Here is a 17,393-nt window from a genome sequence, read left to right on the forward strand (position 1 = left end):
CTGGCGAGGTGGACGGTAGTACACTCCTATCACCATTTTTTTCCCTTTTATACATGGAATTTCAACCCACAGTGATTCAAAGGTGTGATTTGTGTCCTGCTGAATTTGTAATCTATCTGAGTCAAGGCTCTCTTTAATATACAATGCTACCCCTCCATCAGTCCGGTCTACCCTATCATTACGATATACTTTGTACCCCGGTATGACAGTGTCCCACTGGTTATCCTCCTTCCACCAGGTCTCAGTAATGCCTATTATATCCAATTTTTCATTTAGTGCAATATATTCCAACTCTCCCATCTTATTTCTTAGACTCCTAGCATTTGCATATAGACATTTCAGAGTATGTTTGTTGTTCTTATTTGCATGATGCTTAGTACCTGACACTATTGATTTGACATCTTTTGTCTGATCTTTAGTTGTATTTAAGGGCACCTGGCCTACCACGGTCTGTTGTGCAACCTCACTATCCAGAAACCCTATCTTCCCTGTTTGTGAGGTATCTTTGCAAGATACCTTTTCCCGAACCATGCGCTTTTGAGTGACTGTGTTCAAAGAGAGCTCACATATTTGTGTATAAGTAAGACAGTTAAAGTGGGAGTTACATCTGGGTTCCGTTGTTCAAAGTCTACTGTACTGACCACTACGCTACTCCTCACACTTGCTTGCTGCTCTATTAGGAATGCCCATAATACCTGAAGCTGTCATAGATCCTGGTATCCACTGTTACTTTCACTTCTTAGGGGGGGGTGGGGGGGGGGGGGGGTCGGTAAGTGGTCAGTAATCTCCAGGAGATTAATGATGGATCATGCATTCATTCCTTCAGTGAGCTGCATAATCAGGGCACCTTTTTGTACTCTGGACAGGATCCGACACAGGTCTAGATTAAAACATCCTTCTTTTTTGCCTTGAACATTTTTTTCCCATTCCATTATTACTGAAAGATGTCCTAATTTTGGGCACTCCCTAGTCCTGCTCAAAACACACCTCCAACACACCCAGGACTGCATCGAGCCAAGAACTCATTTTAAGTCCATGTGTATCTATATATTTTTTTATTTAAAATAGCCCTTGAGTTGGTCGTTCCCTTTTCTTTTTGTGCTTTGTCTTTGGCTACATTTGCTGTATACATTTTCTGTTTGGATATATAATACATTTTTAGGCTTGAATGTTGTAAACTAACTGTTTTTAGAATAAGCCTCCGCCATCATTCATCTCCAGGGACTTCAACGCCATCAACCTGTTTAAATATTAGAATGTTTTAACTGATATTAACAAAAGGTATAGGATAATCAGTCATGGTGACTCAGCACAGTGAACGATGGGCCTGATATTGAAACCGTGAGAGGCAGCTCGCATAAGTGCCACGATTGGCACTGACCCTGGATATTCAAGGACCAGTGGCGTTCCTAGGGGGGGGTGCGGTCCGCCCCAGGTGCACGCCGCTGGGGGGGGTGCCACGCGCGCCTGTCCTCCGTTGTTCCATGCTTCTTCTCTGCCCCGGAACAGGTTACTTCCTGTTCTGGGGCAGAGAAGAAGCATGGAACAACGGAGGACAGGCGCGCGTGGCACCCCCCCCAACGGCGTGCACTCGGGGGGGGCTCCTTCGCGGGGGTTGTCCTTTCGCCGGGGGGGGGGGGGGGGTCCGCGCTGCATCCGGGGGGGGGGGGGGGCACTGCACCGGGTGTCAGCCCCCCTAGGAACGCCACTGTCAAGGCCGGGCCATTTCTGGTGACTGGTATTGAATATCTGGGTTTTTTTTGCCAACTCAAATTTTACCGGCTAAGTGGCCATTTTACTAAGGCGCGTAGGCACCTACGCACATCCAGCGTGCATCAATTTGGAACTACCACCCAGCTAAATGTGAGCCCTGAGCGGTAATTCCATTTTTTTAATGCACGTCCAATACATATGGCAGAAAATATTTTTTAATTTTCTACTGCGTGCCGCTAACTGGGCGGTAATCGGCAGTGTATGCGAGCTGACGATTACTGCCTGGTTAACGCATGAGACCTTACCGCTGTCAATGGGTGGCAGTAAGGTCTTAGGCCCAAAATGGACGCGCACCAATTTTTATTTTACCGCTGTCAATGGGTGGCAGTAAGGTCTTAGGCCCAAAATGGACGCGCACCAATTTTTATTTTACCGCACGTCCATTTTTGGCCTAAAAAAGAGGCCTTTTTTGGAGGCACGCTGAAAAATGGACCTACGTGCATCCAATACACACGCCTATAAAAGCACAGGCTATTTTTCAGCGCAACTTAGTAAAAGGACGCCTAAGTGAATATTCAACACTGGTCAATTAAGTTTATATAGTGGCCACAGATAGGACTGCTATTTAGGTGGTCTGATTTGGCCGCTAAACTTAGCTGGTCAGAAATGAATATTGCCAGTTATTGCGTGATATAGCCGGTTGTCTTTTTGGTACTGACTGCGAATATTCAGTGAAGATAACCAGTTCTCTCGCGCTGAGTATTAGTGGGTAGGCGCCGAAACGCTATTTAACCGGTCAGCGGCCATTTATGGCTGGTTAGATAGCGCTGAATATCAGCCGATATGTGCATAAGTGTAGAATCCACCTAAATGCTGCCCCTGTGCTCGCCCACAGTGAATGTACACGTCGTGAAATTTATGCACACACTTTCACACTAGTCAGTATTACTTAAGAGGTTATTTACATGCATTCATAGCATGTAAAATTAGGCAACTCCTAAATATTTTACCCCTAAACCCCATACCCTATAAAACACAGCTGAGCATATCATGTCCTATCACACAGTGCAGAGAGGAGAGAGAAACAATAGCCTATGTAAACCACAAATCAAATGTCCCCAAACACAGCTCTGCTATGGTTCAGCATCTCTCCTTCTCCCCCCAACAGTGCAGCATCTCCCATCTCCCTGTTATGATCCTACTGGGACAGGCAGGGTAGTGACTGGGACTCGCTCCTGACTGGCTATGCCAGGGATTGGGCTGATGTCTGAGGCAAGTGATGTCAGATGCCAAACCCTTTTTAAACATACCTCTGCCTACATAGGACGCTCTAGCGTTATTCCCTTCAGCTGTGAGCTTACTTTGTTTCTGCTTACTCTTGTTCTAGGCTGCGTTTGGTTTGCTATTCGTTAAAACACTTACGAATTCTATTAAATATCATAGAAAAAATTATACAGGAATTAGAGAGAATTAAAAGTATTTTTAATCACCCACCAGCACAGCATCAGACATCAGTTTCAAGTTATAACAAACTTACAAAATCTAACATCAGTACCTCTGGTAATTATAAGTAATTAGACTAATTAGATAAAGAAGGAAAAAAAGTTTGTCCTCATACAAAGGACACAGAACAGAGAGAAAGCAGAGAAAAGGCAGAGACAGAAAGAAGGAATGAAAGAAAGATTCATAGCTATAGAGAATTAGTTACTATCAATGGGGGGAAAGTAAAATCCCCTTGGGAAACAACATAGGCCATTGGACGGATCTGAAACACTCTTTCTCCAAACATGCCTGGTTTTTCAGAGTTCCTTTGTCTGCAGCAGGGTTTTATAGGCTATTATGATCATCCACCTCTCCTCTACCCTGGACCAATCATAGGTGCACTCCTTCCTTGGGTCACACAGCATGTGGCACTTATATTAGGTACTGCTTACTCTGCAACTCACGTAAGGAGTGCAGCTCACAACAAATTGCTGGGACTACCATTGCTTTTCCTGTTGCTTCACCATCCCCTTAGAACTGTTACCCTGCAACACACCTCCTCAGTTCTTGCAACACACCAGTGTGTCAAAACACCCTGGTTGAGAACCACTGCCTTGGACACACCATCTGAAACATCGCATTCTTTGGCCTTCAAACTCACTCTTTGGGGCAGTAAATCTCATTCTTTGCGATGGTCAACCCTTAACATCTTTGCTTTTTTCTCCCCTCCCACTGCTTGTGCAACATCCCTTTCTTTCTCCCCTAAATACTTCTTTCCCTGCATCTACTTTTCTCTCCCTCTCACTGCTTGCCTTGCCTTCACCTCCTCCCCTCCACTCCTTGTCCAGCATCATCTCCCCCTCTTTCACACCAATTCTATCCAACATCTTCTGCCTTTCTCCTCCTCCTCACCCCATGCCAAGCAGTAATATCTTCTCTTTCCCTTCCGAACCCCTTACCAAACAGCAGCAGCCTCCTCTCTCCCTCACTCCTGCCCAGTAGCCCTTTTCAAATTCTGTCGTCACCTCAGTAAGAGCAACATCAACTCCCTCTTTACTAGACCAGTATTTTACAAAGTAACCCAATACCTACAAAAATGTCACTTAATTTATCTAGTAAAGTTGCCGTACCAAAACAGCACTAACAACCAGAACTCAAACAGCAATAATCTTAAATGAAGAGACAACATGCAAATATTCCATTGTACCCTAAAACAATAACCTACTATTGTGGAAACATGAGAAGTCAGACGGTTAACAGATCCCTGCATTGAAACTAAACCCTAGCAAAATATGAGTAATTCATCTCAGCCTTCATCAAATACAGAATATGTGACCACAAATTAAAAACATGTAGACAAAATCTGAACTCTACTTTACTCTTCTGTCCATTCCTCTCCTGTTCCCTGCAGTCAGGAAGGGGAACTAAGAGGGCCGAGGCAGGCTAGATTAGGGAGCAGAGTGCCTACTCTTTGCAGTGTCTGTTCAGATTCACCTATCCAATTCCTTCCTTTAGCCTGGAGAGATTGGTTTAGGGGGCAAAAAGACCCTTCTATGATGTGTCAGTGCTCTGTCTGCTCCAAGTTCACCCTCTCCTTCCTGTTCTCTGCTTCTGTGTGGGAGGGGAGCGGCAAGAGTACAAATCAGAGGATTGTTTTCTGTTACCTGAGACTGGGACAGTAGAGTCATAGGGATAGAGCACTGCAATGGGCCCCCTGCTATGAATAAGAACAAGCAACCTCACTGATGGTACCCCCTTGAAAATGACGCCTAGGTCAGCTGCTTCCCATAATCCCCCCTCCCTCCAGTCATGGTACTGCTTTCCATCCTCCCCTTTCCTCTACACTGGGGCTGTCCAACCATGGTCCTCGAGGGCCACAATCCAGTTGGATTTTCAGGATTTCCCCCAATGAATATGCATGAGATCTATCTGCATGCACTACCTCCATTATAAGGAAATGCAGGTTCATTGGGGGAATCCTGAAAATTCGACCTGGTGAAGGCCGAGGTTGGACACTCTTGCTCTACACCCACTCTTCTATTGCATGACTGGCACTTACCCAGGGTCTGTGGAACCACTTCCAAGAAACCCATATTTGTCAGTTTGCCGGTATGGAGCTGCACCATTGAATTCTGAGTCTGAACCCAGTGAACTAGAGTCATCACGCAGATCCAATGTGGAGTCAAAAGTGTCAGACAGTTCATCTGTTGTGCTGCTGAAGCTCATGGCATCCCCCAAGGTGGCTGTCATGGTGGGTCAGAGGTCAGTCATTCAAGCTGGTCCTGGAAGAAAGACCAGAAAAGTCACAGACAATGAAAAGCCAACTGTACTTCTATCTTTTTATGATCTCTTGTTCATCTTTAAGAGGGTAAAGAAATGTAATCTGAGATATCCCCGAACATTACTGGAATCCCAGGACTGCAGAAACTGGGGTCTCCCTTACTGTTAAGCAGTATCTGAAATGTGTGAATTCCTAGACAAAATCTATTTTTTTCTTGAGTAAAAACAGCTACTGACTGCACAGCTAAAGGCCAGTTTTCTTTGAAATCCTTATGTGGCCTTTGAAAAGTAATATAGAACCAGAGGGGCAGGAGAATCCACTGGTACAAACAACTGAGCAGTGCCCTGTGCAACATGTCCATTAGTAGCAGCAGTACAGTACAGTCTCGATTATCCGACATAAACGGATAATACGGAAAACAATGTATAACCCCCTCAACCAATTCATAAACAAAGGCATAGAGTCCCCAATTTTCAAAAATTGTTTATTAACATAATTACTTTACATGTGCTTGCTCTTAAACAAAAATGTTTAATAGAAATAAATGCAATGACATCACTGGGGGGGAGGGGGTCTGTTGGATATGCCGGATGGTTGGATTAGCAAAGGTTGGATAATTGAGACTGTACTGTAATAGTAACAAACCAGCAAAAAAAAACAACGGACACGGTGAAAGTTTAGCGCCCCAGCTTCACTTATGCTGTGTGCAGTCATATCGGCCACACACAGCTAGCTACAACCATGCATTTGAGTTACCAGACACTGATGTCCTTTCACTATGAGCTTTAAGAAAGTAGATATTTGTCGTAAAGTAGATGGGGACAGACTTAAAGATCTCAATATGTATACTTTGGAAGAAAGGCGGGAGGGGGAGATATGACAGAGTCATTGAAATACCTCTGTGGCTTAAATGCAGTGGCGTTCCTAGGGAGGCTGACAGCGCCCCCCCAGAACAGCGCGACGCCCCCCCCCCCCCCCCCGCGAAAGAACCCCCTCGATCCTCCGGCGAATGAACCCCCCTCGGGTGCACGCCGCTGGGAGGGGGGTGCCGCGCGCCTGCTGGCTCTTCGTTTTCATGCTCCCTCTGCCCCGGAACAGGAAGTAACCTGTTCCAGGGCAAAGGGAGCATGAAAACGAAGAGCCGACGGGCGCGCGGCACCCCCCCCCCAGCGGCGTGCACCCGGGGCGGACTGCCCCCACCGCTCCCCCTTGGTACGCCACTGATTAAATGTACAAGAAATGGGCCTCTTTCAACAGAAAGGAAGATCTGGAATGAGGGATCATAGGATGAGGATGAGAGGGGATAGAATCAGGAGGAATCTATTTCTTTACAATAATGTGGTGGATGTGTGTAATGGTCAGAGGTGGCAGATGTGTTGGAAACGAGGCTGTATCTGAAGTCAAGAAAGCATGCGACAAGTACAGATGATCTCTTAGGGATTATAGAGATGAACAGTTGGTGTGGCTGGGTAGACTGGATAGGCTTTATGGTCTTATTCTGCCATCATTTTTCTATGTTTCTCTGAAGGAGGATATACTCAGAAAAGCAACAACAGAATAAATCTCAACAAATTTGAACTGGCTGCTCAAAATCTGAAAATCTACCTATAAGTTCTCTGGACCTGTGTGACCTTCCATTTGCTGGATGGCACCATAAATTTGAGATGATAATACCAATTTCCAATCAATACAGTGATGTCACCAGATATGGAAATAGCTAATTTGCTGCCTTGTTACTATGCATGAAAATGAGCACATAATTCCCCTAAGTCATTAGACTCATATGTGTAAATTAATGTTTATTTTGCAAATGTACATGCACAAGTTATACAAATAAGGCATTTATATGGGCAATTTAATTGTTTAGTAAGATGGTAATTGGCCTTACCAACCAATAATTGGCTATTATTGGTGTTAACTGGTACTAATTGGCTCTAATTAGCAGTTACTGGCACAATTGCCCTTAGTCAGTATTGTGCAAACACCATGCACAAAATCTATAGAGCATGCAACTATAAGGGAACATGGACCTGGGAAGGGCATGGGCAGGTCAAGGGCATGCACAAAGCAGGGAGTAGGAAAGGTAGGCTCTTCCAAAACAACCGGAGATGACGTATATAGGATATCAAATCTTTATTCAGTTGAAGGAACTATGACACACTTGACTCTGACTCGACACATTATTTTATTTATGTTTTTAGTATATGCGATATTATTGTATGGACGTTTTATTATGATTTTATTATTATATAATTTAAAATCTCATTTTATAGACTCCTGATGAAGGAGTGTTTTTGCGCCGAAACACAGCTGTGTCGAGTCAGAATCAAGTGTGTCATAGTTCCTTCAACTGAATAAAGATTTGATATCCTATATACGTCATCTCCAGTTGTTTTGGAAGAGCCTACCTTTCCTACTCCCTGCTTTGTGCATTTCTTCGCGTAGGATCCTAGTGTACCTCCACCCTTGTGGTGGTTTTTCCCCCTTTCGGGTCAAGGGCATGCCCAGGATTAGCCTTCACAGGTTACGCGTGTAACTGACATTAGGTACACTCACTAACACCAGCACTTACACCTGCCATTGAGCCAGTGTGAGTGTGCTTAAAGTTACATATATAAATGATGACTTACATTAGTATTCTATATTGGCAATTGCCCATGAAGTTGCATTATATAATAGGAGAGAGTGGGAAACGGATGGTGGCACTTCACAAACAAACTGTGAAACACCAAAACGTAGAAACAATAGTCTTTATTGATGTGTATTAAAGACTTGACATGGCACACATTGCTGGGCCTGTATATACTGTAACTTTTGAGACAACATTCCACTAAGGTCTTTGTAAAGACCAATCTAACACAGCCCCGTTTGGCATATTGAACTTCTTATACCAGAAGCATAAGTTGAACTTATACTTCAAGACTCCTGAGGCAGGCACATATAGCCGAAACACGGTGCCGAGTCAAGTCTTTAATACACATCAATAAATACTACTGCTTCCACTTTTTGGTGTTCCACGGTTTGTTTGTGAAGTGCTGTCATCTGTTTCCCACTCTCTTTTCCTGTTGTGTTCTCCTGTGGGATTCTGGTATTTTCCACTTTTTTGGTTTCTGCATTATGTAATAGGTACAATGGAGGGAATTCTATAAATGATGCTCCAAATTATGCAGTGTAAAAAAAATCAGCTCTAAGCACCACGCCTAACTTTAGACACCAGTATTTACGTTTGCTGAAACCTGGTGTAAATGCTAGCGCACAACTTAGATGCACTGAGGCCGTATTCTATATTTCTGCATGCAACTTTTCTGAATTCCCATAACACGCCCATAGCTACACCCCTTTTGATGTATATGCCAGTGGCGTAGCTATGTGGGGCCTGGGGGCCTGGGCTCCTATAGATTTGGCCCTGGACCCCCCTACCAACGACCCTCTCGACCCCACCTCCCGCCATCGCCGTCAGGACGTCAGAAACAGAAGGAAGCCTTTTGCGGAAAGAAGAGGACCTCAGCTGGCAGGGGTTGGGGTCCCCTGCCAGCAAAGGTAGGCGACGGCGGGTTGGCAGTGGGAGGGGGGGTCGAGAGGGTCGGCAGTGGCGGTGGGGGGGGGGGGCAAAGTTGGTGGCGGCGGTGGGGTCGGCAATGGCAGGGGGGGTCGGCGGCGCCGGGGGGGGGGCTAAAACGTGCCCCTCACCTTGGGCTCTGGACCCCCCTCCCGCCGAAGTCTGGCTACGCCCCTGGTATATGCTAGTAGAGTTAGATGCCATTCCTTATAGAATAGCGCACAGCCAGATGTGTGTACAAATGTTAATGAGTGCCAATGAATACGAAGAATTGGTTGTTAGTACTCAATTAGTGATAGTTAAAGGCTGATAAGTTGTGAAAACATCTTGTGCGTGCTCCCAAATTTCGGCACACAGCTGTAGACACCATATCAAGTTTCAAGTTTATTTCAATTTACTAATTCACCAGTCAGAAGTACTATCTAGGCAGCTTAGAAAGTCTTCAAATATAAGAGAAGGTAATAGTGTGTGCACACAGACAAATAATCAGAGAGTGAGGTAAAATGAGAGGAAATCCATTTATTTAAGAAAAGGAAAGGGGTGGAACAGACAATAGGGATGCTCTTAGTTCTTCAAGAGAGACAGCCGGCTGCTCTACTAAGAGAGAGAAAGGGAAAAAAAATTCTAACTAAATGCATCCTTAAACAGAAATGTCTTAAATTCAGTTTTAAAAACTGGCAAAGAGGTCTGATGATGCAGGGAAACAGGTAGAAGGTTCCAAAGATGCAATCCTTGAACCGAGAAAATTGAGGTACGAGTATGTTCATGGCAAATTTGTTTGAAAGTTGGGATGATAAGTACATTTTGGTCAAGGGAATGGCGAGAGCATGAGGGGGTATAAGGAAGCAATAGACGATAAAGATACAGAGGTTCTTTTGATGCTAAGGTTTTGATGACCAGAAGGAGTAGTTTATAAATAGACTCCGGGGGTTAGCATGCACTATCCCGGTGCCTAACATTAGGCAGCCCAATATGTAAGTACATGATTTAACCCTATATAAATGTGAGACACAAAGAAAGAAGTTGGAACACACACTCTCTCTCATTCATTCCCTATTTTAACTGATAAAATAACATTTGCTGTAAAGAACATACTAATTATTTCAGTGATTCTACTACTACTACTACTTATCACTTCTATAGCGCTACAAGGCATACGCAGCGCTGTACACCATATATGAAAAGACAGTCCCTGCTCAAAGAGCTCACAATCTAAATATGGAATGTTGCTAGTGGAATAGCAACATTCCATGTAGAATCTCAAACAGTAGCAACAGAATCTCAAGTAAAGAGTAGTTACTCACCTGTAACAGGTGTTCTCCGAAGACAGCAGGCAATATATTCTCACTGATGGGTGACGTCACGTCGGCCCGGAGGACTTTCCAGCAAAGTCCATGACAAAGTCTAAAATGTCCCCCGTCGCGCGGGCGGATGCAGTGCGCATGCGCGCGTCCACTTTCCCGCCCGTCGCGCGGGCACATTCCTCAGTTAATTACAAGAATTAGAGGAATACAACTCCAAAGGGGAGGTGGGAGGGTTGTGAGAATATATTGCCTGCTGTCTTCGGAGAACACCTGTTACAGGTGAGTAACTACTCTTTCTCCAAAGACAAGCAGGCCAATATTCTCACTGATGGGGTATCCCTAGCCCCCAGGCTCACTCAACACAACAAAGAATGGTCAATTGGGTCCCGCAACGGCGAGGACAAAAAACAAAATTGACCTGAAACCAAATTCAACTAACTGAGAGTGCAGCCTGGAACAGAATAAACAAGGGCCTAGGGGGGTGGAGTTGGATTCTAAACCCCAAACAGACTCTGCAGCACCGACTGCCCAAACCGACTGTCGCGTCGGCTATGCTGCTGAAGGCAGTAATGTGATGTGAATGTGTGGATCGAAGCCCACGTCGCAGCTTTGCAAATCTCTTCTATGGTGGCTGACTTTAGATGAGCCACCGACGCAGCCATGGCTCTAACATTATGAGCCGTGACATGACCGTCCAAAGTCAGCCCGGCTTGGGCGTAAGAGAAGGAAATGCAATCTGCTAGCCAATTAGAGATGGTGCGTTTTCCGACAGCAACTCCCCTCTTGTTGGGATTAAAAGAAACAAACAGATGGGCGGACTTTCTGAAGGGGCGCGTCCGCTCCACGTAACAGGCCAGTGCTCTTTTACAGTCCAAAGTGTGCAACTTGCTTTCGCCCGGGTTCAAGTGGGGAGGGGGAAAGAATGTTGGCAAGACAATTGACTGGTTCAGATGGAACTCCGACACCACCTTCGGTAGAAACTTTGGGTGGGTGCGGAGGACTACTCTGTCATGATGAAAGACAAGGAATGGTGCATGAACTACCAGGGCTTGAAGCTCACTGACCCTACGAGCTGAAGTAACAGCCACCAAGAAAATGACCTTCAAGGTCAAGTACTTCAGATGGCAGGAATCCAGTGGCTCGAAAGGAGTTGTCATCAGCTGGGTGAGAACGACATTGAGATCCCATGGCACTGGAGGAGGTTTGATAGGGGGCTTTGACAAAAACAAACCTCTCATGAAACGCATGACTAAAGGCTGTCCAGAAATCGGCAAGCCATCAACATGTGAATGATAAGCACTGATAGCGCTAAGGTGAACTTTGACCGAGTTAGTCTTAAGACCAGACTCGGATAAATGCAGAAGGTACTCAAGCAAGGTCTGTGCAGGACAAGAGAAAGGATCTAGACCGTTACTGTCACACCAGACGGCAAACCTCCTCCATTTAAAAGAGTAACACTTATGTGTGGAATCTTTCCTGGAAGCAAACAGAACTCTGGAGACACCCTCAGAGAGACCAAAAGAGGCAACCTCTACGCTCGCAACATCCAGGCCGTGAGAGCTAGAGACCGGAGGTTGGGATGTAGAAGCGCCCCCTCGTTCTGAGTAATGAGGGTCGGAAAACAGTCCAATCTCCATGGCTCTTCTGACGAAAGTTCCAGAAGAAGGGGAAACCATATCTGGCGGGGCCAAAAAGGCGCTATCAGAATCATGGTTCCCTGGTCCTGCTTGAGTTTCAGGAGAGTCTTCCCCACTAAAGGGATGGGAGGATAAGCGTATAGGAGTCCTGTCCCCCAAAAAAGGAGGAAGGCATCCGACGCTAGTCTGCCGTGGGCCTGGAGTCTGGAACAGAATTGAGGAACCTTGTGAGTGTCCTGGGAAGCAAAAAGATCTATCGATGGAGTTCCCCAAACTCGAAAGATCTTTTTGGCAATAGTCATGTTCAAGGACCACTCGTGAGGCCGCATAACTCTGCTCAGCCTGTCGGCCAGACCATTGTTTACACCGGCTAGATAAGTGGCTTGGAGAAACATTCCGTTTTGATAGGCCCATAGCCACATCTGCACGGCCTCCTGGCACAGAGGACGGGATCCGGTACCCCCTTGCTTGTTGGTGTAATACATCGCCACTTGATTGTCTGTCTGAATGAGAACAATTTTGTTGGCTAGCCGATCTCTGAATGCCTTCAGAGCGTTCCAGATCGCTCGCAATTCCAGGAGGTTGATCTGGAGATGCTTCTCCTGAAGAGACCAAGCTCCTTGAGTGTGAAGCCCATCTACATGCGCTCCCCACCCGAGGAGGGATGCATCCGTCGTCAGCACTTTTTGAGGCTGAGGAATTTGGAATGGGCGTCCCAAGACCAGATTGGATCGAATGGTCCACCAACTGAGGGAATTTCGAAAATTGGTGGGCAGCCGGACAACATCCTCTAGATTCCCTGTGGCTTGAAACCACTGAGAAGCTAGGGTCCATTGAGCCGATCTCATGTGTAGACGTGCCATGGGTGTCACATGAACTGTGGAGGCCATGTGGCCAAGCAATCTCAACATCTGCCGAGCTGTGACCTGCTGAGATGCTTGCACTTTGTAAACCAGAGACAGAAGTCTGTCTGCCCTGGGTCCTGGGAGATAAGCACAAGCTGTCTGTGTGCACAACAGAGCTCCTATGAATTCCAATTTTTGCACAGGGACGAGATGGGACTTGGGGTAATTGATGACAAAGCCCAGCATCTCTAGCACCTGAATAGTCATCCGCATAGACTGCAAAGTTTCTTGCGGGGAGGTGTTCTTCACCAGCCAATCGTCCAGATAAGGGAACACATGCACTCCCAGTCTGCGTAGCGACGCTGCCACAACTGCCAGGCACTTTGTAAAAACCCTGGGTGCAGACGCCAAGCCAAAAGGCAAAACACAGTACTGAAAGTGCTGTGTTCCCAGCCGAAACCGAAGATACTTCCTGTGGGCTGGAAGTATCGGTATGTGAGTGTAAGCATCCTTCAAGTCCAGAGAGCATAGCCAATCGTTTTTCTGAATCATGGGAAGAAGAGTGCCCAGGGAAAGCATCCTGAACTTTTCTTTGACCAGATATTTGTTCAGGGCCCTTAGGTCTAGGATGGGACGCATCCCCCCTGTTTTCTTTTCCACAAGGAAATACCTGGAATAGAATCCCAGCCCTTCCTGCCCTGGTGGTACGGGCTCGACCGCATTGGCGCTGAGAAGGGCGGAGAGTTCCTCTGCAAGTATCTGCTTGTGGTAGGAGCTGAAAGACTGAGCTCCTGGTGGGCAATTTGGAGGTTTGGAAATTAAATTGAGGGTGTACCCGCACCGGACTATTTGAAGAACCCACTGGTCGGAGGTTACGAGAGGCCACCTTTGGTGAAAAAATTTTAACCTCCCCCCGACCGGCAGATCGTTCGGCACAGGTACTTTGACTTTGGCTATGCTCTGCTGGAGCCAGTCAAAAACCCGTCCCTGGTTTTTGCTGGGGAGCTGCAGGGGGCTGCTTCGGTGCCCGCTGCTGACGAGAGCGAGCGGGCTGGGGTCGAGCCTGAACCGGCTGACGGGAATAAGGAGTGTACCTACGATTTCTAGAAGCGTAGGGAGCACCTCTCTTTCCCTTAAAAAACTTCCTAGCAGTGGAAGTGGTTGCAGAAGGCGCCCGGCGGGAGAGAGAATCCATAGCGTTGTCACGCTGGTAGAGATGATCAATCATCTCTTCAACCTTCTCTCCAAAAAGGTGATCCCCCCGGCATGGGATATCTGCTATTTTCCGCTGAGTTCTTTCCTCCAGGTTAGAGGCACGCAGCCATGAGAGCCTGCGCATCGCTATACCTTGAGCGGAAAAGCGAGATGTCACATCGCAAGTGTCAAAAATGCCCCTGGACAGGAACTTGCGACACGCCTTCTGCTGCCTGATCACTTGGCGAAAGGGTTCAGCTTTCTCCTCAGGGAGTGTATCTACTAAACTCTCAAGTTGCCTCACAGAGTTCCGTAAATGCACACTCGTGAAGAGTTGGTAAGACTGGATTTTGGAAGCGAGCAGACCAGCCTGATACGCCTTCCTCCCAAAAGAATCCAGAGTTGCATATTCTCGCCCCGGGGGCGCCGAGGAGAAATTTCTGGAACTCTTGGCTCTTCTGAGGGCAGAATCCACCACCGCTGAATCATGAGGCAATTGGGTCTGCATGAGACTGGGTTCCCCGTGGATCCTATATTGGGACTCAGCTTTCTTAGGGACGGTTGGACTTGAAAAAGGCTTCTCCCAGTTCCTCAGCATAAGTTCCTTAAGAGTCTCATGAAAAGGAACTGTGGCAGAAGATGAAGGTGGAGATGGATAGTCCAGAACCTCAAGCATTTTGGCTCTGGGCTCGTCCACAATTTCCACGGGGAAGGGGATGGCCTCAGACATCTCCCGAACAAAAGATGAAAAAGACAAGCTCTCGGGAGGAGACAGCTGCCTTTGTGGCGAGGGAGTGGAGTCGGATGGAATGCCTTGAGAATCCTCGCCAGAGAACTCCCCATGCATTCCTTCATCATCCTCGGATGAGGTACCATCAGATGGGGCTAAAAGCTCAGACAGAGCCGCCCGAATCTGAGCCCGTCTCGACAAAGAGGCTTGATGGCCTCTATGATGGTGCCGAGAAGTTGATGGTCCCTGAGGCTCCGGGGAAGCTTCCTGCTCCGATGTCTCGGGAGAGTCAACTTGGGAGGTCAAAGGCACCGGCACCGGAGACGGCACCGGTGAGACAGACCTCACCACAGGCTGAAGGCCTGATGCAGGAACATCCGGCATCGGCAATGTCGACACCTTCGACGCCGTCGGCACCGGTGCCTCTGAAAGCATCGGCACCGGCCCCGTCGACGCCGTCTGCACCGACAACCTCGATGCCGACTGCCACTGCTGCATCATGTTCAAGAAAAAAGGGAACATGGCCTGCATACTCTCATCCACAGCTGGAGTCGAAAAAGGCTGCGGGGTCGGTTGAGGTGCCAGAGGCAAAGTCTGCTGAGGTTGGGGAGTGGGGACTCGGCTGCCAGCGACCCCACGCGTCGGAACCTCAGTAATAGAGGGAGAGCGATCCTCTCGGCACCGACGCTTCTCGGGTATCGAGTGCATCGATGACCCGGAGCTCCCGGTGCCGTGTCTCGAAGGAGATCGACGACGATGCTTCTTGGCCTTCGCCCGACGCATGTCATCGAGACTCCTCGGCACCGGAGAAGAGGACGTGGAATCCACACGTCTCCTCGGGGCCGGGTCCGACGCAGGACGGTCCCGGGGGGCCTGCACAGCAGGAGGCGCCGAGGCGGGTGGAGACCCACTCGATGCATCACTGCTCCCAGCGTGCATGGGTCTAAAGGCAGCCTGTCCCGTCTCCCGGTGCCGACGCCTCCTTCGACGTCGACTTCGACGACGTCGGCCTCGAAGACATCATCCTCGACGGCACCGACGTCACCGGCACCGACTTGCCCGGCGCCGGTTTGGAGGGCGCCGACTTAGACGACGTCGACGGCGCCGACGCCGAAGCACCGGGCCCAAAAATCTTCTCTCTCTGGGCGTCTCGAGAGAGCAGTGTCCGCTTCTTCATGGCGAGACACAATTTACAACTCTCCGAGCGGTGGTCCGGCCCAAGGCACTGAATACACCACGAGTGTGTATCAGTGCCAGAGATGGCCCGATGGCAGCGGGCACAAGGCTTGAAGCCGCTGGGCGTCTTCGTTGACATCTCGGGAAAAATAGTCCCTGCCAAATCAAAAGACGCGATTGTGTCTAGAAAAATAATGACACAGAAAAACAAAAGAAAAAGACGGGAAAAAAATACCCGACCGAGCGATTTAAATAAAATCGCAGACTAAAATAAAGGAAACTTAATAAACGAAAACACTCTAAGATAACAAAAAAAGGATACTTCGCTGTTTTCTTCTTTCTTCACCTCCGGGCACAGGAGGAACACGAAGACGAGATCGTCGAGCTCCGTGTCACCTCAGACGCGGAGAAGAAAAAACTGAGGAATGTGCCCGCGCGACGGGCGGGAAAGTGGACGCGCGCATGCGCACTGCATCCGCCCGCGCGACGGGGGACATTTTAGACTTTGTCATGGACTTTGCTGGAAAGTCCTCCGGGCCGACGTGACGTCACCCATCAGTGAGAATATTGGCCTGCTTGTCTTTGGAGAATAGCAACATTCCAGAATCGCAAATAGTAACAACATCCCATGTTCCACTGCACTAACCACTAGGCTACTCCTCCACTAGCAACATTCCATCTAGAAGCCTGCTCTTGCAGATCAGCAACGCGGCCGCGCAGGCTTCTGTTTCTGTGAGTCTGACGTCCTGCACGTACATGCAGGATGTCAGACTCACAGAAACAGAAGCCTGTGCGGCCGCATTGCTGATCTGCAAGGGCAGGCTTCTACATTACTACTACTTATCACTTCTATAGCGCTACAAGGCAGGACGTCAGATGCACAGAAGCCCTGCAGAGTACAGCGAAGATCAGCGCACGCCGGAGTCAGAAGACAGCACTTCTGCTGGCGGGGATTTGGGTGGAAGGGGCCCGGCCCGGTGGCGGAGGCAGGTGGGACTGTGGCGCTGGGGGCGGCTTTGTCCCGGGCCTGGCCCAGTCTCTCGGCGGCCCTGGACATTCCTAATAGATTTGAGTTTACAAAGAGAAAGAGAGGTAAGAAACCCAATTTCAGAGATTTGTTAGAGAAAGATAATTTGGAATCAAGAAGAACTCCTAAGTTAGCAGAAAGATTCTACTGGGATAATAGGAGAATCAAAGAGCAGTGGTATTAATGATGGCGTGATGGGTGAACCTGTAATCCAATAAGCTATTGTTTTTTTCTGGATTCAGTACTAGATGGTGCTTAATAATCCAGATACGGATTTGTTTGAGGCAAGCTTGTAATGGAGTGAGATCAATGTTGCAATCGTCAGTGTAATGCATTAGGAGGATATCTTCAGCATAAAAATAAAAGCTGATGACGAAAGACTGAATCAATGTGGCAAGGGGACTGAAAAGAATAGGGGATAATATAAAACCTTATGGGATACCAC

General features: G+C 47.7%; 1 protein-coding gene across 2 annotated transcripts in view; it reads right to left on the reverse strand.

Moving 5' to 3' along the window:
• The window catches only part of TBC1D10C (TBC1 domain family member 10C), a 131,592-nt gene that overhangs the window by 102,751 nt on the left and 11,448 nt on the right, over positions 1–17,393 (reverse strand). For both annotated transcript variants that reach the window (XM_030185687.1, XM_030185678.1), the window contains exon 2: positions 5,255–5,477. In XM_030185687.1, coding sequence (XP_030041547.1) covers positions 5,255–5,445 — 191 coding nt within the window. In that variant the 5' untranslated portion in view covers positions 5,446–5,477. The remainder of the gene's footprint in view (positions 1–5,254; positions 5,478–17,393) is intronic.

Source organism: Microcaecilia unicolor, chromosome 1 (assembly GCF_901765095.1).
Source record: "Microcaecilia unicolor chromosome 1, aMicUni1.1, whole genome shotgun sequence".
In the NCBI taxonomy this organism is placed as follows: Eukaryota; Metazoa; Chordata; class Amphibia; order Gymnophiona; family Siphonopidae; genus Microcaecilia; species Microcaecilia unicolor.